This window comes from Euprymna scolopes, chromosome 10, assembly GCF_053919585.1.
Source record: "Euprymna scolopes isolate OS-2025 chromosome 10, ASM5391958v1, whole genome shotgun sequence".
Classification (NCBI taxonomy): domain Eukaryota; kingdom Metazoa; phylum Mollusca; class Cephalopoda; order Sepiida; family Sepiolidae; genus Euprymna; species Euprymna scolopes.
In genome coordinates this window covers 99,167,741-99,193,475 of record NC_136491.1, presented here as the reverse complement: position 1 = coordinate 99,193,475, position 25,735 = coordinate 99,167,741, and the positions used below count along the sequence as shown (strand labels likewise).

At 34.2% G+C, this 25,735-nt stretch overlaps 1 protein-coding gene across 8 annotated transcripts in view; it reads left to right on the top strand.

The window, feature by feature from the left end:
• LOC145286160 (uncharacterized) overlaps positions 1-25,735 on the top strand; it is a 205,414-nt gene that overhangs the window by 34,906 nt on the left and 144,773 nt on the right. For 6 of the 8 annotated variants that reach the window (XM_080134939.1, XM_080134932.1, XM_080134936.1 and 3 more), the window contains exon 2: positions 18,812-18,993. The exons of the other annotated variants lie outside the window; for them this stretch is intronic. In XM_080134939.1, the coding sequence (XP_079991065.1) occupies positions 18,812-18,993 (182 nt within the window). The remainder of the gene's footprint in view (positions 1-18,811; positions 18,994-25,735) is intronic. 8 annotated transcript variants of the gene reach the window in all.

Here is a 25,735-nt window from a genome sequence, read left to right as displayed (position 1 = left end):
GAGTTTATTTCTAAATTCAAAATGGCGTAATGCAAACATATTTTAAGGTATTTACAGCTTCTCTTCCAATTTTCTGATTTTAATCATGTCAAAACGCACTTTATTTCCTTTTGGCGAATTGATTGTTGTTATTTCTTCTGGTGAGTTAAGAGCAAAATAGATTCACTAATTGATATAGTAATTAAGCGTGGATGTCTTCAAGTCCAACATAAACAAATTCCTGACAAACCGCCCCCTTAAGTAAGACACTCTATCAAATCTCCAATACTAATGATTACTACAATACTATCTCATTGATTACTGTACACGCAATAACCCTTATCCCTGAGTGACCTCCGGGCCTTGATAAGTGGTGACCCCCATGTAAAAATAAATAATTAATTAATTTTCTACCTTATCGTTTTTCGTAATTTTTGGATATGTTGCGAATTTCGACATGACGATTAAATAGATACCATTGGTTTTAATTGAAATTCAATATTTCGATTTTTGAATTTCGCTATTATAATCAAGAAACGTCAAGGGAACTGAGAATTAACGGCGACAGTACACACACTTTTCCAAACTGTAAACACAAAATAGTATTGCTATAACCGCATTATCCGTTCTAACAAACATTTTTTTAAATGGTGTAACATTTTACTTGTAAAATCACGACTTTAATAGGCTTTCAGGTATACTAAAAACGAATATCACATTTAAATCAGCGCAATGTAATTTAATTTAAGGTATTTATCCAGTTTGCGACCCAATCTCTGACAAATTCACGTCGGCATCTTCCGACAAGTTACCTAAACAGGTGGAAGTTGCCGAAGCTATTAGCCAATCAGCTGTCAGAGAACGACGTCTCAATGAAAGCATGTAATTCCAAGAAAGAAACTGAAAATGACTTTTAACACAATATATCAGCGTGACCCCTCCTCCACTCACCATGTTAAGAAATTTTTTCTCAATTGAAAGCTATTTTTAATATGGAGAAGGGTGCGCCGGATTTTGAAGCAACCGTTTGGGTGTCTTCACTTCGGTATCTTATAGATGTTTACGTAACCTTCCGGAACATGCTAATACGAAATTGCCGGAGATAGGTCGTAAACAGGATGAGTACCATTTCTATGCAAATTCATCTGGAAAACTTTTGGCGCTTGCGGGCCTTTTCGGACTACTGGTCTCATCTATGAATGACACTCAAGATGAGAACAGTAGTCCGAAGAATCCAGATAATACGTACTTAACGCTCAATGGTTATTTTCAATTATTACAAAAGTTTAATTTTGTAAACAAAAAAAGGTTCAAATTTTTTGATCACACATTTTCATATATTGATAAACATTCACTCATTTTAGAATTTTATTTCCTTAGAGAAACTCTTGATTAAAAAAAAAACATCATTTATTTTCATGTAATGACAACTTTCTTTAATTTCAGAAAAAAATACAAGAAATTCTTGTTGCAATTTGTGTATTTATTTATTTATTTATTTTTTTTTTTGCTTTGTATTTTGCGGACTGTTATCCTCATCTTCATTGTTGTTTTTTCACCACGTTTCGGACAACTCATACTCTGGTCTTCTTCAGATGGTTATTCGCGACGAGATAGAAATGCTAAATTTTATAATTGCATTGCCAGGGCTACGGCAAGAAAATAAATAAACGAAATATATGCAGCTACATAGAGAGTTAAAGTTGACTTAATTTGATTGACCTGATCGTAATTACAAAGGTGACCAGACGGACTAAAATCGTACGCACACTTCCGGTTGACAAAATAAAGCATTTGTGTTCATATAAAACGAGATTTAAAAAAATCGTTTTGTATTTGGTATTTGAAATGTAAACATTATTGTAACCATTTGTTTAAATATTATATATACTTGCCTGATATAGCCATTATAAACATTTCTCTAAATAGATTATTTGACCTCTTTTAAGCCTATAATCTTAGATATGCTGTATAATCTTTTGATAACTTAACGTAGGTGTTAATCTTGTATTTTCATTATTTTGACTCTCGAGTATATATCAGTTAATATCTAATATGTTTTTAGATCGAGTGATGTGGTTCTCGATTGATTAACTGTGTCTGTGTTGGATATATACTCGAGAGTCAAAACAATGAAAAGAATAGTCTCTTGTCATAGCCATAGTAATTTCTGCCTTCCACAACAACTATGAAGATGAGCATAACAGTCCGAAAAAAAAAAATTGATACACAAATCATAAAGCTTCATCTCCAAGGATAAACAAAAATGAAAATAAATTAATATATAATGTTGTTGTAATTTATTTTCAAATTCTAATTATTTTATAAAACCTCAAATGTTTTATTTTAATTCAATAAATGCTCATATAATTAACGTTTTATTTAATTTTGAGACAATAAGTGTTTTATTTTGTGTCATTGTGTTAATTTAGTGTATTTGTTTTTACTAAAAGAAACATTTTCGGGGAAATTATCCTCCTGATTGTCTTCCTCGGCTTAAAGTGGAGCTCTTCACGAACGAAATCAAGATAATGTCCACAGTAACTAAAATGCACGTTGCCAAATATTTGTTCTCTTTAAAAAAAATAATAATTGATTTAATTAAATTGTTGTTTTATGGTTTTTTTTTGGGGGGGGGCGCTGAGAATGATTTCTAAAACCCCTGCACTAAAAAAAAAAACACCATCCGATTGAAGACGGGGAGGCATTCTTTAAAATTATCAAAACAATTTCCTTTTAGTCATATTCATGGCTTAGAAAGGGTTTCTGCTCAATTTTAAAATTTAGAATGTTAAAGATATTTTAAAAGATCTCTTACATTTTCACTAAAAATAATTAATTCATTGTTCTATTTCAAACCCAATATGCAAATTAGTTAGCCTTATGACTTGTACCGCATGCATATATATATATATATATATATATATATATATATATATATATATATATATATATATATATGTGTGTGTGTGTGTGTGTGTGTGTGTGTGTGTGTGTGTGTGTGTTTGGGTGAGCACTACTGAGTTTTCATTTTTTTTTTTCGATTCTACGGGCAAATCGCTTTATTCGCCGGGCAATCTTTTTTGATTTCGACTGGCAGGATATATATTATGGCGCCAACCACACTCCCATACTTACACTCACTCCGCAACAGATAACTTAGACAATTAAATTAAAATAATAAATTGGCGAATAGAACAAATTTACTATTACTACACTTAATTTACTATAAATAAACTTAACTAAGCCTCGACAACAACTACAACAATAACCAATCTTGTCGACGATCGAGATGACCGCTCGAGCAAATAACAAAAAAAACAAAATAAAAAAAAACTATCACTTGGCACCATAATATAAACTCTGCCAGCCGAAACAAAAAAGATTGCCCGGTGGATATAGCTAATTACCGGGAGAATCAGAAAAAATGAAAACTTATGTTCGACCAAACATGCATATACAGGGTGTTCCAAAAGTCTTGGGCACATTCCAAGTCCGCATTAACTGCTTAATTGTGAATGGTAGTAAGATGAAAGCGGTGCCATTTTAAAGCTAAATGCATTAAGTTTTTTGTAAGGCTATACCAAAATATACCAGATATACCAGATGTGTTTTTAGTTCTAGAGATATTCAATGTCAAAATGTGCCCAAGACTTTTGGAACACCCTGTATATTCCCAACTCGCATTTAGGTAAAAATGCACTTTCGTAAAAATAATTGAACTCATTGAAAACGTATCGCAAAAACAAAAATAAATAAACAACATCTACGTAAATCGCGATATATCCAAACAGTCGTGCGAGAGGGACCAGTGGTAGGAGTATGGGGTCCCGATTTCGAATCTCGCTAGATACAGTCACTCGGATGAGTTGTAGACGACGAAACACGTGTCAGTGGATAATTATATTTTAAAAACAAAATATGTGCCGCTCCCCATCTGGGGATAACAAATTGGTAAAAAGGGAAAATTATTCCCAACTCGCATTTAGGTTAAAAATTCCCTTCGCATAAATAATTGAATTCATTCAAAATGTATCGCAAAAAACAAAAACAAGTAAACAATATATATATATATATATATATATATATATATATATATATATATATATATATATATATATATATATATTGTTTATTTGTTTTTGTTTTGCGATACGTTTTGAATAAATTCAAATATATATATATACATATATACATATATATATATATATATATATATATATATATATATATATATATATATATATAGAGAGAGAGAGAGAGAGAGAGAGAGAGAGAGAGAGAGAGAGAGAAATTTACGTGGTCGCGACTCTGGACATGCTAATATTTCGGACAATTGGTCGGTCAAGATCACAAGCCCTCGTCAGGCGACTTAATAAAGTATGTCTTCCACTGAAAGAGTCTGGTTTGGAGGAGGGCGATATCTATATATATGTAAACTTGAAATAATTATCCAAACACACATTGCTAAATGAAACAACCGACTGTCTGCCTTTTCTAAACCTTTAATCACCTATCCTCATATTGTACACATAATTAGTTCACGTCAATATGAATGTTTATTTGCCCTACTGATCTGCTTAAATTTAGTTTACAAGTCTTAAGTGCTCTACGCATGCAAGGAATAATCGCCAATATTAACATACCCTCAGTGTAATTCGATTTCTTTAAAGATCACTTGCACCCCGCCACCCCCACTTCAAAATAAACGAAATATATGCAGCTACACAGAGAGTTAAAGTTGATTTAATTTGATTGACCTGATCGTAATTACAAAGGTGACCAGACGGACTAAAATCGTACTCACACTTCCGGTTGACAGAATAAAGCATTTGTGTTTATATAAAACGAGATTTAAAAAAATCGTTTTGTATTTGGTATTCGAAATGTAAACATTATTGTAACCATTTGTTTAAATATTATATATACTTGCCTGATATAGCCATTATAAACATTTCTCTAAATAGATTATTTGACCTCTTTTAAGCCTATAATCTTAGATATGCTGTATAATCTTTTTATATCTTAACGTAGGTGTTAATCTTGTATCTAAGTAGAATTTATAATTGCCTGATATAACCTTTATAAATATTACTCTAAGTAGTTTGCATTTGCCTCTTTCTAGCATATAACTGATTTGCTGTATAATATTTTGATTTTCTTACTTTGGTGTTAATCATATACGTAAGGTTTCTAATTGATGTCTAATCCCGATGTTCATGACGAGACTTTTAAAGAAATAATATCTGCTCTCCTACACTGAAGATGTCGCAAGCATGAGCCACCAGTGTCTCTGTGTTAAATAATATATATGATAATATAATTGATATATTTAAAATAAAACCTATTGTTATCGTCCTCTTCCACAAATATGGGATCTCTATAAGAGTTTACAATAATATGTCAATCTGTGTAACACAATGTTCTGGCCTCTGCTGTAAGACACTCATCTTACTATATATGTCCACTGATTTTACATAATATGCAATTAAATTCTCTTCTTCCTTGTGTTAATTGGTGGTGGCCTAGGGGTTAAATGTCAGATTGAAGATTTAAAATGTGTTTGAATTCTTCAACCAGCAGTAATTATCATTTTATACAGTGAATATTGCGTAAACATGAAACAATAGTGCCTGTAGATATTTATAAAAATATAGTATACACACACAAACGCATATAATATATATATATATATATATATATATATATATATATATATATATATATATAAGTGCTCAATACATACGCAGAGCCGAAAACTGCGTCAATCGCTTTATTGCAGATTAGTAAAATATCAGTATTTCACTAAATATACGTCACAGCAAAATGCAAATTATATCATCAAACGATTGCTTGAAGATTAGTTATTTCAAAAAATGTAATTCAAATGCACGCGATATTCACGAAGTTATGACATATTATTCTTTATCGTGGAATTTCCACTGTCCATTGCTTTATTGCAGGTCTCTTAAAATGTAGTTTTAGGGCAGAAATACAATGTCTTATCATGCGAACTTTATTTTTTATTATATTTTTCTGTCAAAGAATAATGAGAAAAAGCACATCCTAAGTGCTAAGCCTCAAATAAATGAATTATTTATCGACATCTCCACCATTTCTTTAAATAACTTAAAACAACCTTTTGTCCCCCGGGGAAGTCAATTGTTTGATCTCAAAAAGAGTTATGGCTCTTCTCCACAAGATATTCAATGGGGTTAAGGTGTGGAGAACACGGTGGTCAGGTCATGAGAGTTTCTCCAAAGAAGTCCATAGATTCAAGGAAGGCTGCAGTCGCCTTAGCAGAATGGGATGGTACATTGTCATGCATAAAAATCACCTGAAAGCGACGTGACAATAGTAGGTCATCTAGCCATGGTGACAAATGTTCATCTAAAAAGGCCGTATACGCATTGCTGGTAAGTTTTACACCCTCTGGAACTCGAAATGGTCCAACTAACTTATCTCCAATGATTCCCACCCAAAACATTATGACTCCACCTCCTTGTTGGCGATGAACTCTAAAAGGGGTTGGAATTCCGTTTGAGTTCCAAACTTTAGCCCATCCATCCGGACCGCCAAGAGTAGCATGGGTCTCATCTATAATAGGACAGGTTGGAAATCCATTTTCATGTAATTCTATGTCCAATCCTTTCATTTTTTTCCCTGTGTTGTTTGCTCAATGGAGGCCTTGGAATATTTTGGATGTTCCTTGCTATCTCATTCAACACATTACATCGGGCCTATCTGGATCTTGGAGCGATTCCAGCTCTTGTTAAAATGGAAGCACTGATGCTGTTTGGATTTCGGTTGACTTCCCTATGAATTTTCCGAATATCACGATGTGAAAGGTTTCTCTTGGTGCCCTTATACTTTCTGGATTTGGTGTTGGGGGTTTTTACGAATGAAGCCAAAGTTCTTGAATTCCTTTCCAGCTCCATAGCTAAACCATTGCTGAACAATCCTTCTGCGAATCCAGCAACAATGCTTTCATTTTTGATGACCGTTAATCGTCCCCTTTTTGACATTTTAAAAGACCTGCAATAAAGCGATGGACAGTATAAATTGCTTAATAATAAATAAAATGTCATAAATTCGTAAATATCGCATGGATTTGAATAAAATTTTGGGAAATAACTAACCTTGAAACAATCATTTGATCATACAATTTTCATTTTTTGTGTGAGGTATATTTAGTGAAATATTGATATTTTACTAAACTGCAATAAAGCGATTGACACAGTTTGTATAGTATATTCATTTATATTATTATATATTATTATTATATTTATTTATATAATTATATATTATTATATTTATTTATATTATTATATATTATTATTATATTTATTTATATAATTATATATTATTATATTTATTTATATTATTATATATTATTATTATATTTATTTATATAATTATATATTATTATATTTATTTATATTATTATATATTATTATATTTATTAATATTATATATTATAATTATATTTATTTATATAATTATATATTATTATATTTATTTATATTAATATATTTTATTATTATATTTATTTATACAAACATATGTTTCTGCTGCAACTACTTTACAGAAGAAGCGTCTTCTTTTGAAACCAAATTTGAAATAGTCCTATTTCTACACATTACATTTAAACAAATAATGATAAAGAACAGAAAGTACAAAATGGCTAGTGCAGAAAAAGGGAGTTAAAGGGTAAAGAGATTGTGTGCTTAAAATCTGGGAGGTTCACATTTTTATACTAAACCGCATTTTATATTAAGTTTCAAATTTGCTTTAAAAAAAATTGTCCTGAAGATGGCGTTTCTCTTACAACACAAACATATATGCACATATGTAGCCAATAATGTTCGTATAGCTAAATATACTACGTATATATATATATATATATATATATATATATATATATATATATATATATATATATATATTATTTGGGGGGAATTAGATCTAGAGTCTAAAGAGCAGAGTTTATTTTAATGTATTAGTAAATGTACTAATACTATTAAAAGAAAAACAGCATTCGTTGTACTGTAGATATATAATAAGCTCGATAGGCATAGATATCCTTGAGCTATTTTAATATTATATACATATATATATATATTATATATATATATATATATATATATATATATATATATATATATATATATATATATATATATATATATATATAGTCATACACAGACAGACTCTTTCGCTGTATCACAGTTTTTCAGTATGACTAGAGTACGATCATCCTAAGCTCTGGATCGAACAAACAACCTTCCAGTTTATAGTCTGTAACTCTAAGTAAACCAACTAGCAGCATTCACCGTAGGCTGGTTGAACCGGCTTCCTCTGGATGAAGAAATTTCCATCGAATATTAAGTTTACAATCGGCCCCCCTCGCATGTATATCCCGATTAAGGGAGATGACGATGTTAGGTTTATGCAATTCTTGCAGGGAGGTGTTGACGTTCGCCTACGTTCAGCGCCCGGTATTCCCGAATGGTCACCCACCTTGTACTGACTAAACTCAACGTTGCTTAAGTTCGTTGTATCAACGTGATTATGCCGTATTCTCAAACACGTTATTGCCGTCCAAAACGGCCACTGCCCACACCAGGGAGCACGGCACGATTTTTCTATCAAAGAATATGGCATCACATCCGTGCAGTATCATTTCGATGTTTTTGCTATCAATACGTTGCATTTCTGTTGAATGTCGTTCAAGGCCATCACTCGAAATCGATAAGATCGTCTAAAAGTCTTTAATTTTCCCGGAACTACGACGTATTTTCAAATTGAATCATAAATATGTCAGGAAACTGATTTTTTTCTAAGCTGCTTACAAACTCTCTTGATACGAAGATAATCTCGTTTGCCGGCCTATAAAACATGTTTTTTTCTAATGATCGTTTTTTTTTCTTCTTCTTTCTAACAATTCATCATGATTGGTTGGTTGGTTGGTTGGTTTTGTTTTACGGCATATCAACCCTTTTCGGGTTATTTAATGCCGAATCCAAAGATTTGGAAGAAAAATTTTTTAATAGAATATATTTGTTGTTTTCAACTCGGTTTCTATTTAACCCATAGTTGGGACCCTAACAGGTACTACTACTCTGGCTCTGAGTGGACTTGGGAGTAATGGCAATTGATGTGTGGCTCCACACTCCCCAAAGGCCGCAAGCTGGGGCCTCACCACTGGATATAGTTTAAGGTTATATCCAGGACCAATTCATCATGACTTCTTGTATAATTTCGAGCCTGTTATTATTAATAGCGAACATGCCAATTATGATTTCTTGTTTTAACTACTAGTGTACAACCTCTGTCAAAACCGATAGGGGAAAAATGATGCTTCGTCAGTGTTCGCACTGGCTGTTTATCTAGATATATAACTAAAATATTCATATAAAATCATAGAATTACGTCAAGAATGTATATTTTCATATATGAATTATCATTTCTGATGACCTAAGGGAAGAATAGACACACCCAGCGCGGATGCTTTATTGTAGAGTGAAGGATCCATTTCCAAATTCATTTCAGGCGACGGGTAATTGTGAGATGATAGTCTTACTTCAACACTTGGCATAGTTTCGCTCACTCGTGTAATCATATGAAAGATTACACACACACACACACACACACACACACACACACACACACACACACACACACACACACACACATATATATATATATATATATATAGGACATTTATTACTGTGAGTCCAGAATGAGTTTACATATTGTTTCAGCTAGAGGAAGATCCTCAAAGAGAGGAAATATCCAACTAGCATCGTCAGAATTCATAGATGGACTCTATGGTTCATAGATTAAATTCTGACGATGCTAGTTGGATATTTCCTCTCTTTGAGGATCTTCCTCTAGCTGAAACAATATTTAAACTTATTCTGGACTCACAGTAACAAATTTCCTATATACTGCTCTGGCTACACATTGGGCACTCTAGTCCGGTTTTTTCACTACTGGTAAATATATATATATATATATATATATATATATATATATATATATATATATATATATATGCCCGGGATTTAATGATGATCAACGAATATTTGACCCTCCTATATTTTTATTGCCATCGAAATCCGTGAAATCGCCCGGGAGGAATCTTCACATGCCTCTATGCAGTAACTTAGTCCAAAATATATGTTATTCTACATTGCACTCTAGAGAACCTACTGTTTCTTTTATAAAATTATTTTATATAAACTTCTTTACAGTTAACAGAAAAATAAAAACATTAATAAATTTGCGTGCGGGGTTTGAGCCTACAGATCACTTCATGCAAAAAAAAAAAAAAGACAAACAACAACAACAACAACAACAACAACAAAACACGTAAATTTTCAAGTCTTATAAAATTTTTGCAGTTAATGAAATAAAAAATTAAGACATTTACGTGTGGAGTTTGAACCTACAGACCACGTCATGAAAAAAAAAAAAAAAATACACGCTATCAACTTACCTACAGTATAATTTTCACGGTCTGTTGTTCTATCATTATTGCTAAGCGACGACACGAAAAAAATGCCTTTACCGATGATAGATAAATTAAAATAACGGTTTCAGTTATCGATTATCGGTAATTATCGGGAGTATTCTGAGACAAAACTTAACTAAGAACTGTCCCAGTCTTATACACTAAAGTTCTGTAAATTTTAAGGAAAATCTGTTCAGCCGTTTCGAAGTATATAAGAACGAACTCACACACAGACAAAGTTGCATTTATATAATTGTAAATATATATATACAAGAAAATAAAATCCAAATTTTCAATTAAAAACTTATAGCGCATGTCCTTTTTACCTCATCTGCTTTACCCCCCCCCCCCAATCATAATTACTTGTGATAACTTGTAATAAAAAAGATATGTAGAATCGAACCTTTATTAATATATATTCGAAAATTAAAAAAAAAATCCATAAAAATTAAGACTTTCCCTATTAATATATATATTTAGTTATCGTTGTATTTGCACTCCTAATTCTTTTATAGAAGTCGCGCCAGACGTGGCGGAAACCACTGCTAATCATGCTAATACTATTATGTAATCCTACATAATCAAACTAAGAAGAAAATCATATTAAAAAGGAAGATGACAGAAGAATAACTTCAAGACAAACTAAGCAGGAAAATCGCCTCACCACTAGCCCTTAATTCCCTGGAGTCTAAACAAGTTAGCCAAAAGTTATACCCTAAAAGGGAATGAAGCGGTTATAAAACTGAGTGAAAAAAACGATCTACTCCTAAACTGGTTAAGTGGTTGACCAGAAACTGGCGTCTTTATCATGAAGCTATCACCAGAATGTAAGGTTGGAGATTTTTTTAATGCTTCAAAGAAGCAGCAGGAGCAACATACCGTTTCTTTTACTATTTAATAGAAGTGAAAATTATAGATTTCTTATTTACGTTAATCCACGAGATGTAAATGCTTTCAGCCGATTGATTACCAACATGTATCAAATATATCACCCCCATCAAAGATCAAAGTCTATAAATCTGTCATACTCACCACCTTACTCTATGGATGTGTGTCGTGGACTGTCTACCAACGACACGCTAGAAAATTAAATCACTTCCACACCACCAGACTGAAGAAACTGCTTGGTATAGGCTGGTAGGAAAGGATACCAGACACAGAAGTCCTCACTCGTGCTAGACTCCCAAGCATCCCCACTATCCTGATGAAGTCCAGCTTCGCTGGGCTAGTCATGTAGCACGCATGCCAGACTACAGACTACCCCAGAAGCTTCTGTTTGCTGAGCTCCAACATGGCAAGCGCTCCCATGGCGGCCAGAGAATACGATTTAAAGACACTTTGAAGACATCACTGAAGGCCTTCAACGTAGATCCGTCATCATGGGAGCAGACAGCTTTAGATAGAGCCAAGTGGCGGGCTGCTGTTCATAACGGCGCCTGCAAATATAAAAGCTACCGAAAGGTTACTGCAGAGAAGCGAAGAAAGGACAGGAAGGACAATGTTTTGAAACCCTCGACATCTACAATGATTCCTTGTTCCTACTGCAATAGAACTTTTCAAGCAAAGATTGGGCTTATCAGCCATATCCGTACTCACCGATGATGCCCCCCTCCACCCTACCCTACAGGATGAGCAGATGGTCCTCGTCGTTTCGACGGACGAACACACACCAAATATATGTTTTGTTGGCTTACTTTTACTAAGGTCTCACCTCTTATCAAGGCTAAAAAGCCACACGAGGATCAGGGTTAAATAAGGTTTCGTAAAACATTTTTTTTTCGTTAATATTGACAATTAGCATAAAGATTCAGTTAAAAATTGAAAGTCTTAAAATGTACCTCAGTGACACATGAAAATTGATTTTTAAAAAAAATAATTTACGGACACACCCTCAAACCCTAACCCTCAAACCCTAACCCTTAAACCATCGATCCGATTTCTTACAATACAGAGCTATCCCCTTTTCCTTAGTTGAAAAAAAAATTGGCTTTACATCCAATGAAGGTCGTAGGTTTCAACGACCGACACGTTGTGCCAATAAAACCCAAGATGAGAATATTTGTTCGAACAATCAAAACAATAAAAAACATTCATATCTCATCTAAAAAAATTCAGAACTGCAGAACAAAACAATCTCTGCGCTTTGGAGAAGTTAGTTTGCGACGCCTTCGCAGCGCAAGATTCGTTTGTAATATATTTTTTTAATTGTTCATGTTTTTTATGCAAACACGAAGAATAAAATTTTAATGAGGGAACATCTTCTTTCTTATTGCTGAGGTTATTAAAACTAGGACATATTTTGCGTAAGATTCTCGTTAAAAATGGCTAGTTTCTGACAAACGTGGTGGGTGGGGTTGAATCTACCGGGAAATAATGACCTTCTCGATTGGGGCTTCAGTTTGGGCAATTCTTTTTTCACTTAAAGGATGAAATCTTAATTAAATTTGCCCTTCCCACGAATTTCATCATCATCATCATCATCATCATCATCATCATTTGTCAGGAGTGGAATACCTGCTTCTTAGTGAGAAACGGAATTATCTATGTTGGCAGGAATTTCCCTCTGTGTCTGCCCATGTTGCTGTTCTCAAAAATACTGGCGCGTTTTTTTTTTGTTTTTTTTTTAATTTTTTTAATTTTCTGACTTCCTCCACTCACAATCAACCTTCCTTCTAGCAAAAGATTTTTTTGTAATTTGATTGATCGCCGCGGTTCGAAATAAGGGTCTAACTCATGAGATGCCCCCCACCACACCCGATGTTAGATTTCTGCCCCTTATTTTAGACTGGTTTAAATAAGGGGATCATGTACTAGCAAGACTCTGTTATTTTTTTCTTTTATTTACATCTGTGGAGCAGAATATGTGGATACAACAAAAATATTAGACAACCAAAAAACTTTATGAATTACTTTATTAAATGACTTGCCTAGTCGTAAAATGCGCTTAAATATATTTTAATTTATGCGGATTTCGTATTCATTATTACAGGGCCAATTCTTTATTGAATATATATATATATATATATATATATATATAATTATTTCCACTGCCAGACAACATCGCAGTTAGCAAGAGCCACGAAAGCGTACAAACCGGAAGTCCAAGACTCGAGTTTGTCCCTCATTTGGGTTCATCAGGTAGACACGTCCAAACTCAGGATTCGAAACCCGAGCCTCTTGCATGCGAGGCAAGCACTCAACCAACTGAGCAAACGCGCCGCATACCAGAAAGTCTTATTAACTATCATAGATCAAGCAAACCGCAAGGTAATCCGACAGTGGAATGCACCTACCTTCGTTTCGAACTATCGGATTTCCGTGCGGTTTGCTTGATCTATGATAGTTAATAAGACTTTCTGGTATGCGGCGCGTTTGCTCAGTTGGTTGAGTGCTTGCCTCGCATGCAAGAGGCTCGGGTTTCGAATTCTGAGTTCGGATGTGTAACTGATGAACCCAAATGAGGGCAAAACTCGAATCTTGGACTTCCGGTTTGTTGGCCTTCGTGGCTCTTGCTAGCTGCGATGTTGTCTGGCAGTGGAAATAAGTAAATATATTCTCACATCTTAAAATAAATATATATATATAGTACTGATTTCAGAAAATGGAAAAAAATGATTCCGATGTTATTAGCTAGAATCGAAACTAAAATATTTAGTGCTCCAGCCGCGTTCCCTGCCGTTTGGGCTATCGACAGATAGATAAGAAAATTTTAAAAATTAAACCACTTTAAGCTTTGGGCATGCGCAAAAGTAATAGAAATATGTCGGCAAGTTGAAATGAACAATTTGCATTTCAACATATTTTGTACGCGTTTGTCATCCATCCAAACAAAGATTTTACTTGTTATAAACCATCCTTGGTGCATGATTACTATTTCCTGTAAACTTCAATGCCGTGTTAACAGAAGTTTATCGGTTAAATATTTTTACACAGACACACACATACATACATCTGCTGTTTTATTTGTATACTTATATTAATTAACATAATTTTTTTCATAATGTTTTAATGACTTTCGGTGTGATACACCTTTTTCAAAGAAGACTGTTATTATTTTAAATGTTTACATCTTTATTTTTCTGGTGGTGTTATAGTTTTTTTTTTTTTTTTTTTTTTTTTTACAAAGGCATCACCACATTATCAAGGCCCAGAGGCCACTCAAGGATAAGGGTTAAAGAGTGTACAGTAGAAGTTGGTCAATATAGTAATCATTAGTAATGAAAATTTGGTAAATTTAATAACTTATATGGAACGGCTCATCAAGAACTTATTTACCTTAGACTTGAACACAACCATATTGTAGTCAGCCGGAAAGCAGGAAAACGGAAGACAATTCCACAGGCGTGCAGTTCTAAGAAAGAAGCTTTGTTCATGGAATCTATGTTTAGGTTTAGGCACAGATAAAGAGTGGGGGAAATTATTGATAGTGTTTACAGCTAGACGAGTGTTTCTTGTGAAAGTTTGGCGAGGGGGGACCATAGATTGAAGCTCAATTGAACACTTTCCATGAAAATAACGATACATCAGAGACAAACTCGCAACATCTCTTCTGCGAGATAGAGGTTGTAAGGAGGAGAAAAGGACATCTCCTACGAGGCTACGAAGTCTATTTTGAACTCTATCAAGGCAGGACAAGTCCTTTCTAGCAGCTCCTGCCCAGATGTGGCAACAGTATTCCATCCTTGGACGTACCTGGCTCTTATATAGATAGAGAATAGCATCAGCAGTGAGATATCTACTGGATCGATAGAAAGATCCCACCATTTTTCCAGCGGCCTTGGCAACAGATTTGATATACGTGTTCCATTTAAGATCAGGAGTAATGGTCAAGCCCAGAAGCTTGTCAAAACTTGAGGCCTCCTGAAGACGAGAGCCATTCATTTCAATTGATGACAAATGTGGATTAAAATGTTGATGATGTAAAGAGAGAAGCTTGGTTTTAGATGCATTAAAAGTAACCAGCCACTCCTTTCCCCATTGTACTACATGCTCAAGATCAGAGGAGAGAGAATTGGAGAGTACTTGCTCGTTTACTGTCTTAGATGTGGTACCATAAATGGTAGTGTCGTCAGCATAAATGTCTACAAATGATGTAAGGATATGATTTGGAAGATCATTAATGTAGATCAGGAAAAGAGTTGGGCCCAGGATGGATCCCTGAGGGACACCGGCATTAATACTGAGAGCTTCTGATTTTTGCCCCTCAACTACTACTCTTATGAACCTATCAGAAAGAAATGATTTAATAATTGAGAAGACTTTTCCTGCTATACCATAGCTAGCGATCTTATGAAGTAAACCTTTATGCCATACCCTATCAAAGGCTTTAGATATGTCAAGAGCAATTGCCCTAGAAAGATTGCCACCGTCGAGAGATTTGCTAATCCTATGCGATATAACTGTAAGGACATCTGCTGTAGATCTAGCAGAACGGAAACCATATTGAGTGTCACTAAGAAGGTTATTTTTGTTGAGATGTTTGATTACTTCTGTATTTAACACAGATTCTAGCAACTTACTCATGACGCACAGGAGACTTATTGGCCTGTACTGAGAGGGGGATGAGCGATCACCTGAATTCTTAAATACAGGGCATACTGATGAGATTTTCCAGGGAGATGGGAAACTATTCTCCTTAAGACAACGTTTAAACAGTTTTGTAAGTATGGGCGCTAGTTCAGGTTGAAGTTTTTTGAGTACTATAATTGGAATACCATCAGGGCCAGTTGCTTTACTGGAATCAAGGTTTTTGATTAGCTTGGCAACATCACGTAGAGATATACGTATATCACATAGCGTGTTTTCTGATACAGGAGGGAAATATTGGGGGTTGGCGGTCTTGGTCGCAAAGGGTAGAATTAGCTGCAAAGTTCTTGACAAAGAGTTTGGCTTTGTCTGATGCTGACGAGATTACCTCAGGTCCATTGATAATAGTTGGGATGGAGCACACGCTTCTGTTCAGGATTCTGTTTGCTATTTGCCAAAACTGGTGGGAACCAAGCCGCTGCTCAGCTACTTTGGACTTAACAGATTGAGCATACAACTCTCTTGCGTTCCTTATTACTTTCTTACAATGGTTGCTGGCAGTCCTGAAAACGGCTTTAGTTTCCATACATCTATTACGTTTGAAGCAGTGGAAAAAGTGATTTCTGTGCGCAATGGCAGCAGCACATTCTGGAGAGAACCATGGCTGGCTGTTAGGTTTTTGCTGAAACTTTTTAGAGGGTATGAAATGGTCAATACCTACAATTAACCATTCAGTTAGGTCTAATACTATAGAGGACACATCCTTTTTAAACATGGAATGCAGAGGTAGATCAGATATAAATGTACGGAAGCTATCCCAGTCAGCCTTAGTGTATCGATATACTGTACGATGAAGTGGTACGTCTGGGGACTTATTACATTTCATTTTTATCTTAATTGATACAACAGAGTGGTCGGAAGATCCAAGAGGCGACAGAACAGAAACTGAACATAGTTCAGGGCAAGTTGTGAGAAAAAGGTCTAGTAGGCTCGCATACTGGCCGTCATTATCGGGCACACGGGTAGGTTCCTGAACAATCTGAGTGAGGTCATAGGCAATGGAGAAATCATGACAGAACCTCCCCTCATCATCGGTCTTGTTTGAGTGGGTCAACCATTCGACGTTGTGAACATTGAAGTCTCCACATACGTGAATGTTAGCTGAAGGATAAGTAGAAAGGACTTGGTCAATTTTCTCAGATATGCTTTGAAAGATAGTAACTCCGCTGTTGTGGGGGCGATAGAGAGTAAATATAAATGCAGTAGTGTGAGCTAAAGCAACCCGGAAGCACATATAGGGTAAGTTAGGATCTTCCCTGGAGATGTCCCTCCCACATGGAAAGCTATCTTTAATATAGGCACATATTCCATGCCCATGGCGATCTTGGGGGTCAGATTTAGAAGTTAAGTTAGAGTATCCTGTAATTGCAAACTCATCTAGGGAAATAGCCTGTCCAATGCCAGTTTCACTTAAAAATAAAAGGTCTGGTTTAGTCTCCTGTAATTGGGTTTCAACCTCTGGAAGGTTAGAACATAGACCCCTGATGTTGGAGAAGGAGACATGGTAGTAGGGGTCTACGTTGGAAGTTGGATAACCGGGTTTAATCGTGTATTTTTTCTTGAAACTTGTCATGATGAACTTTTGGAATTTGTGGACTAGGTCGACAGATTTACTTAGAGCAGGACAGAGAGGGGAAACTAAGAGAGAAAAAGACACGAAGAATTTTTTTTTTTTTTGTACCACATGATAAGGTAAAGCCGTAACAATTACCCACTAGTATGGCATCGAGAGGCCCCACCAGAAGCTACTGCATGGTCCAGATTCCATTCACCAAATGGCAATACAGCAGCCCCAGTACTTTGCACCTGCTGATAGGACAGCCTCCTTAGTGGTTAATCCAAGGTTCGGGTCCCTGACTATCAGGCGGATAACGTCAGCCCAGACAAAACGTTTACCTCCAGCACCCTTACTAGTGACATGGCTACAAGGATAGACATAGAAACAGAAAATTTCCACCAACTCTGCCAACTGTTCGCGCAAAAATACTGCCAACCTAGAAAACAGCTATCTTTGAAAAGGGCGTATTACACTAAGTCTAAGGGAAGCAGCTTATCCTGCCTTGACAGAGTTTAAAATAGACTTCGTAGCTCTTCACTGCAACCTCTTTCCCACAGAAGAGACGTTGCGAGCTTGTCTCTGCTTTATCGTTATTTTCATGGCAAATGCTCAGCTGAGCTTCAATCTATGGTCCTCCTCGTCAAACTTTCATGAAAAACGCTTGTCCAGCCTAAACCACTATCAATAATTTCAGACACTCTTTATCTCTGCCTTAACCTAAATGCAGATTCCATGAACAAAGCTTCTTTCTTAGAACTGCATGCCTGTGGAACTCTCTTCCGATTGTCTGATTTCCAGCTGACTACAATCTGATTGTCTTCAAGTCCAACATAAACAATTTCTAGATGAACCGTCCCCCTAAGTAATCCAATTTACAAAATTCCACTACTTATGTTTACTACGCTATAATCACATTGACTAATGTATATCCATTAACCCTTATCCTCGAGTGGCCTCCGGACCTTGATAAGTGGTAATTCCTGTGTTAAAAAAAAAATGAAGTATTATATGAATTCTTTTTTAGTTTTCTAATATTTTCAAATAAGATATGTCTAAATAAAATGCCTGATGGGACGGATAATTATACTTATTTTTACTTTTATTTTATTTTATATATTATTATTATTATTATTATTATTATTATTATTATTATTATTATTATTATTATCCAGGGTCACCCCAACGCAAAAAAAATTCGATCAGACCATCAGACGAACACACTTCAGAGGGTATGAAAATGAGCCAAACAAACGAGAAGTTTGCATCAATCAATAATGCCCTTTGCAAATTTCATTGGCAAAATACATTTCCGATCGATCTCCAGCGAGTCTTGCTAATCCCGTCTTACAGTAAGGTAAGCAATATTTGTAAACATTGATCGATAATCCGAAATCGATTATAAAAAGCCATTAAGCTCGATTGGAACAGGGCTAGCCGTAAGTCTCGTCGAAGATCATTACTTGATGCTTTGAAAGAGAGAGAATGAGATCTAGAAGGAGACAGATAAATAGATAGATAGATAGATATATAAATAGAGAGAGAGAGAGAGAGAGAGAGAGAGAGTGAGAGATAGTAACAGAGCTTCAAAAAGAGAGATAGAGGGGACAGAGGGAAAGAAATAGAGCAAAATAGTAAAAGAGCTTCAAAAAGAGAGATAGAGGGTCAGAGAGAGAGAGAGAGAGAGAGAGAGAGGGAAGAGAAAGAGAGCGAGAGAAAGAAAGAAGACTAAAGAGATAGATAGATAGAGAGAGAGAGAAAGGGGGAGAGAGAGAGAGCAATATAGTAACAGAGCTTGAAAAAGAGAAAAGGAAGGTTTGAAATTGAGCTTGACAGAGAGAATGAGAGAGAAAGAGAGAGAGAGAGAGAGGGAAAGAGAGAGAGAGAGAAAGAAAGAGAAAGAAAGAGAGAGAGGACACTTTTCTTTGCGGCGGTCTTGGCAGTATCTTCTATCTATTTGTTTCGATTCATGGTAGAGAGAGCGAGAGAAAGAAAGAAAGAAGACTAAAGAGATAGATAGATAGATGGATGGATAGATAGATATATGAGAGTGAGAGAGAGAGAGCAATATAGTAACAGAGCTTGAAAAAGAGAAAAGGAAACTTTGAAATTAAGCTTGAGAGAGAGAATGAGAGAGAGAGAGAGAGAGAGAGAGAGAGAGAGAGAGTGCTTGAGTAGTTATTCTAAAAAACTAGAATAGGCAGACAACAAAGATAAAGCATAGTGAAAAACATTATTTTCGCAGTGGTAGTATCGAGTTGATCCAAACACCTTGCACAAGCGTGTCCGATCCGGTTTAGTGTTATTCCCGGAACCGCCAATACATAAGAGACTACCTGATTTATATTTGCAGCGGATGGATGAAACGTTATTCCCTCATAAAGACGGCAATATTGACTTTTACACCGGATTTAATGTCACGGTTTCACAATAAAACAAGTAAAATGCATAATCTCATTTCAACATTTAAAAGAAAAAAAGTAAAAGAAACCACGCCATTACAATTCACCAATGCAAACAGGATGTAAAAAGCAAGCAAAAATGTTCCTTAAAATTAAATAATTATGAATACTAACAAAAATCCTCCTCTCGTATCAAGCACATATTTGCTAATATATATGTGACATATGAACGTATATGACACTACTCTCTTCCCCCACAAAAATCGAGGTAATGCCTGGAAATGTGGTCTGATAACGACATAACAAACACTACACTATCCCAAGAGTGGAAGGATAAATTTGTCGCCCGAAAAAAAACCCACAAAAAAAAACAATACCACAGCTTTATTTTGAAACTTTTATTGAAAAAAATCAATTCAGGTAACTTGATTATGTAGTAGAGATGACATCTAATGAATATAACTACCTTCAGCTTCAATCACCGCCTCGATACGGGTCGGGGACTGGGAGCATGCCTTTTCCACAAGCGGTCGAATTCTCCGATAGGGGAGGAGTAAAAGCACGGAGAACACAGCTGGCTACGCCCTTTGAAAATTTAGATCGTGAGCAGTTCCGAATATGTTTTTTAATTGAACTAAATATTTCAGACGTTTTACTTCAAATTCTACGGAAGGATATTGGTGCAATAAACATATGAGATTTACATCGCCATCTATTCTACTGTCAATCACTTTTTTCGTTTTATTTCTTTTTTTTTTACTTTAATTCAAGCAAGATACTTTGTCACTGATACGTAAAGGGATGCTGTAAAACTGAAGCCATATCGATATGGGCATTCTTAGTGTTGGGTTGTGCAGCGAGATGTTTGCTCACGTTACATTTAGGTTTCTGCATGTTTGTACACCCAAGGAACAGGAAGAAACCTCCAAAAGCTAGCAGTTTAAGAAAGAAACAATTAATGTAAAAAGCCCTATGAAATCTGGATAATTCAACAGTAAATGATGGAATTTAGTTGATTGTTAGGTCGGTCGGAAGTATTTATGTTGAGGGAGGGGCACCAAAGCAGCAAGTTCATCAGAACACTTTCTATTAAAGTACTTGTAAAACAAGCACATGGATGGGTCAGAGACTGACGCTTGGTTGACAGTCAGATTAGAGATTCTGTTCTGAACTTTGTCTAAGAGGGAGAGACTAATGGCTGATACACCGGTCCAATTGTGACAACGTTACTCCGTGTATGGGTGAATGGTGACTTTATGGTGATATAGAATAATGGCAGTGGAAAGAGAGAGAGAGAGAGAGAGAGAGAGAGAGGAGGACACTTTTCTTTGCGGCGGTCTTGGCAGTATCTTCTATCTATTTGTTTCGATTCATGGTACCTGTGAATGTTAGGCCAAGAAGCTTGAATGTTGCATTTTCAGGTACGGTGTTATCAGACATGGCAGTTTGTGGTTGAAAAGGTTTCTAATAATTGTTAAAGGAAAGGAGCGTTGTCTTAATAGCATTAAACTTTACCATTTATTTATGCCATCATTCAACTACAGACCGAAGGAATTGGCCATTGACTTAAATATTTATGCATTCATTTTACCCTAAATTATTTGTAAGAAAATATAAGAATAAAATGTATTTTTTGTGTATTTTTTTCGGTAATAATCATTTCCCTAAAAATATACATTCTATGTAATTTATCAGCTAAATGGTAGTTGTCTGTTTGTCCAGCAAAAACTAAAAACTACTAAACAAATACTCATCAAGTTGGTATTTTCTTTATCAACTGGATGAATAATATTTCAAATTTGCAATATATATATATATATATATATATATATATATATATATATATATATATATATATATTCATTTTTAGACCTTAAACTGGCGTAAATTTCGTCAGGAAAGAAATAACTTATTTTTTTTTATTAAGGAGTTACTTTTCTTATACGGAATTCTTCTTTGAAGACTCTATATAAAAGAGAGTTGTTTGTGTGCGTGTGTATGTGTCCAGAAAGGGGAATGGGCTGGATGCAAAAGAAAAGGGTAAAACGGGGGAGGGAAGAAGGGGCAAAGAGGTAGGAGTTTTGATAGAAACATCTTTCGTTTCTGTGCTACTCATGTAATAAGTTTGAGTTTATTATTTAGAATGCACTTCTAGTTTTCATTTAGAAGTATTATTTTTAAATTATCCTTACGGCACGTTTCAGTGTAACTTCAATAATGTAAAAGATGCGTTTCAAAAGTAACGCCTCCTATTTTCTTTTTATTCCGCCCAAATAGAACTGAGGAGATTGAAAATTGCATTGCTATGGTGACCTGAATGTTTCATCGCTCTGTTGCATATATTGAAAGTGTGAGACTCTAAAAAAGCAACACCTGTCACGGACGTGCGTCAGAAACAGAGATGTGTCATTGAATTCCCGAGAAAAGTGGATTCAGAATGGTGATGACTATGTAGAAAAATAAATTCTGGAGCACAACAAAGTCGCTTGTTTTAATGGTAACACTCCCGTCTTCGTGAGTCTTCAACTTTTGGAGTTAATAAAAAAAAAAGTAGGAGGCTTTACTTTTGGAACGACCCTTGTAATTGTTACAGCTTTACTCATCATGAAAACAATAAAAAGATAAAATAACATTTCCTGTTTCATGAATTTTAATTATAATCTGATAAGTCAATAGAATCTCATATTAAACGGCATTAATAGATAAAACAATTAAAATTTTACAAGTACGTTTTTAATTAAATAAATCAAACGTTTATAAACTATAAATAAATTAAAAGGAAGCTATTAGAAAACTATCTGTTCAATATCAGGTTATAAATAATAAATTAGGAAATTATGGCTTGAGTCTTCCGTACTTGTCGATTTGATGTAAGCAGCGTTTATAATCTTCGAAAACAAAGAAATTAAGAGACAATAATGTTTAAGTTTTTATAAGCTATTACAAAACCATCTTTTGTATGCAAAACTTCAACAATAAAATGAAATATTATTGCTATTATTGTCTTCCATACTTGTCCGAATCTCCATAACCATTTTGTTATGCTTGACTGAAACGGAAATTATAATTTAACTCTAACTGTTTTGGAATAGTTATGCAAATTAAAAAAAAAATAAGTGCATTATTTAAATTCAGTTTCTAATTATCTTTGAAAGAGCTCCAGAAAACTGATAATTCTCTTTTAAGAGATTTTTAAAATTAATTTCTTGACATTTCAAATTTCACTGAAAAGCTAACTTAGAAGTTTTCATTTTAAAATTTTATTTTTGCGTGCGAAAATACATTTTTATCGATAATGTTAAGCTTTTTGTCTTTTAAAATATTTTTTAATGGCATTTGTACGCTATGAGGAATGAATCACTTTTTTTCGTTTTCAAGTGGGACATGGAAAGAGAGCACCGCAGAAGCAAACAAATGCAATTAAAGAACTAAATCGAAAATAAATGCGTGTTTTTTTTTTGTTTTTTGTTAAGACAGTTTTTTTTTTTAATAAATATACGATACTTATATAGGGCCTTTTTTAAAAAACAAAGTAAACATCTTTTTATTTTAAATAAAAAAGCATGAACACAAAGTTTTTAAAAATGTTTTTTTTTAAACATAAACATGAGTTTTTGTAACACATTTTTGGGATTAAAAAATATATTCTATTTTGTGTTATTATAAATTTCTGATATTTATTTTACTTCCAGAAATATGTTACAAAAACTTTATGTTCATGTTTCATTAAAAACAAAAAAAACCCTCTATCTTGTAAAAAAAAAAGAATAAAAAAACCTCTATTTTGTTTTATTATAAGTTTCTTAACGTTATTTAAAAAAAAACTTCTCAACAAAGAAAAAAAGCACGCATTTATTTTCGATTCGATTCTGAAATTGCATTTGTCTGTCCCTGTTATGCACTCTCCCTATGTCCAAACTGAAAACAAAAAAGTCATACTGTCCTAGTATTGCACAAATGCTAAAACATTAATTCAAACGAATAAGCAAATCTTAAAAAATCCGTTAAAAATATATAATCTGTATTAGCCACACCAACTTTTGCACATTATGACGATTCGAAACTTAACTATTCTTAGCGAGAAAATTATGTACGACCCCTCTCTCATTTATGCAAATTAGGCAGTAATAACATTTTTCACTCTTTTATTTTACTTTAGTTGAAATTCTTAAAAATCAAGGGGCTTATTACTAGAGGCTAACACTTGATCTCTGTATGAGATACTAAGATATCTAAATATTTCAGCAAACACTCTTTACAAATGTTGATTTTGTAGAAAAGTTAAAACATTAATTTTCTCTTCCCAATTGATTAGTTAAATATTTTAATAGTATATCTTTCTTGTAGTCTCTTGGTCTTACTGAATTCCAGAACAAGAATAGTCTGGTGGAATATGTAGCTTAGTATTGTTACTCAAGGCAACATCATTTGAAGAAGATGTTACCATTGTTTGTATAGACCATATGTAAAAAAAAATATATGTAATAGCTTTGGAAAACTACTGTTTTCTTGCAGTCGTGCATATAAAAGCAACTTGTGTTCATCTAATCGTATACAGTAAATTGTTTGCGATAGGTTTTGTTTCAGAATTAAATAAACCCATACAAGTGACACGCAGTTAAATCAACATGATAAATCAAACCAATGTTCTACTGTCAAGACCCATCCCCCAGATATTACATACCCCCTTTTGAAGTGTATTGTCTGTTATTTTGTTATGAAAATCCACAAAAGCATAACATCTTGTTTTTTAGGGGAGTGGTATTTGGTCGTTCGTAATGAGATCATTAATCCAGACATTAGTACCTTCGCTAGGGGTAGTGTAGTATCTATATGTTCTCATGAGACCATCCTCCAGGCATTACCTTCATCTTTTTTGGTGAAGGGAGACAGTGTAGTATATGTTCGTTCGTCATATCTATATATCTATAAAAGTTAGAATGTGTGTGAGGACAATTCTCAACCTACATACTCAACGATTTTTTATCTATAGACTTGAAATTTGGTATATAGGGTATTCAGATATGTAGAAAACTTTTTATTCGTTTTTTTTTATCCCGAAAAGAAAGGGCTGCTAATGGGCCCAAACTGAACAATTGGTACTTGAAGGGGGGAGCATAAGATTTTTATGTGTTTGTTAATTATTTCACAACTGCGGATGCGTGAATCGCTCACATAGTTTCCTTCTGTTAAGATTAAGTAAGTTTGAAAACATTTTTTAAAGACGTGACAAGCTGGTCTAATGGTTATCGTACTTGACTCAATGTCTTTAGGTTTTAGTTTCGATCTCAGCTGGAGTTTTTTTTTACTTACAACAAGTGAACTGTTTAGAAGAAATAATAATAATAATAATAATAATAATAATAATAATAATAATAATAATCACATGCACATTTCTCTGTTTCTTTCCATTTTTTTTTTTTTTTTTTAGTTATTTTTTTACGGAATTTAACGTTACATCTAATACCGGGCAAAGCCAGGTAAATCTGCTAGTATACAAAAAAAAATAAATTTGGTACAAGAAAGCTTGTATTGATGATTATTCGATTTTAAACGATATTTTTTAAAAGTTGTTTTTTTACATCCTGTTTGTATTTGTGAATTTTAATAACGTAGATTCTTTTTCTTTCTTTCTTTTTCCTTTCGATGTTGAAATGGGATTTTACATTTTATTTATTTCATTTTTTTAATGGCGTT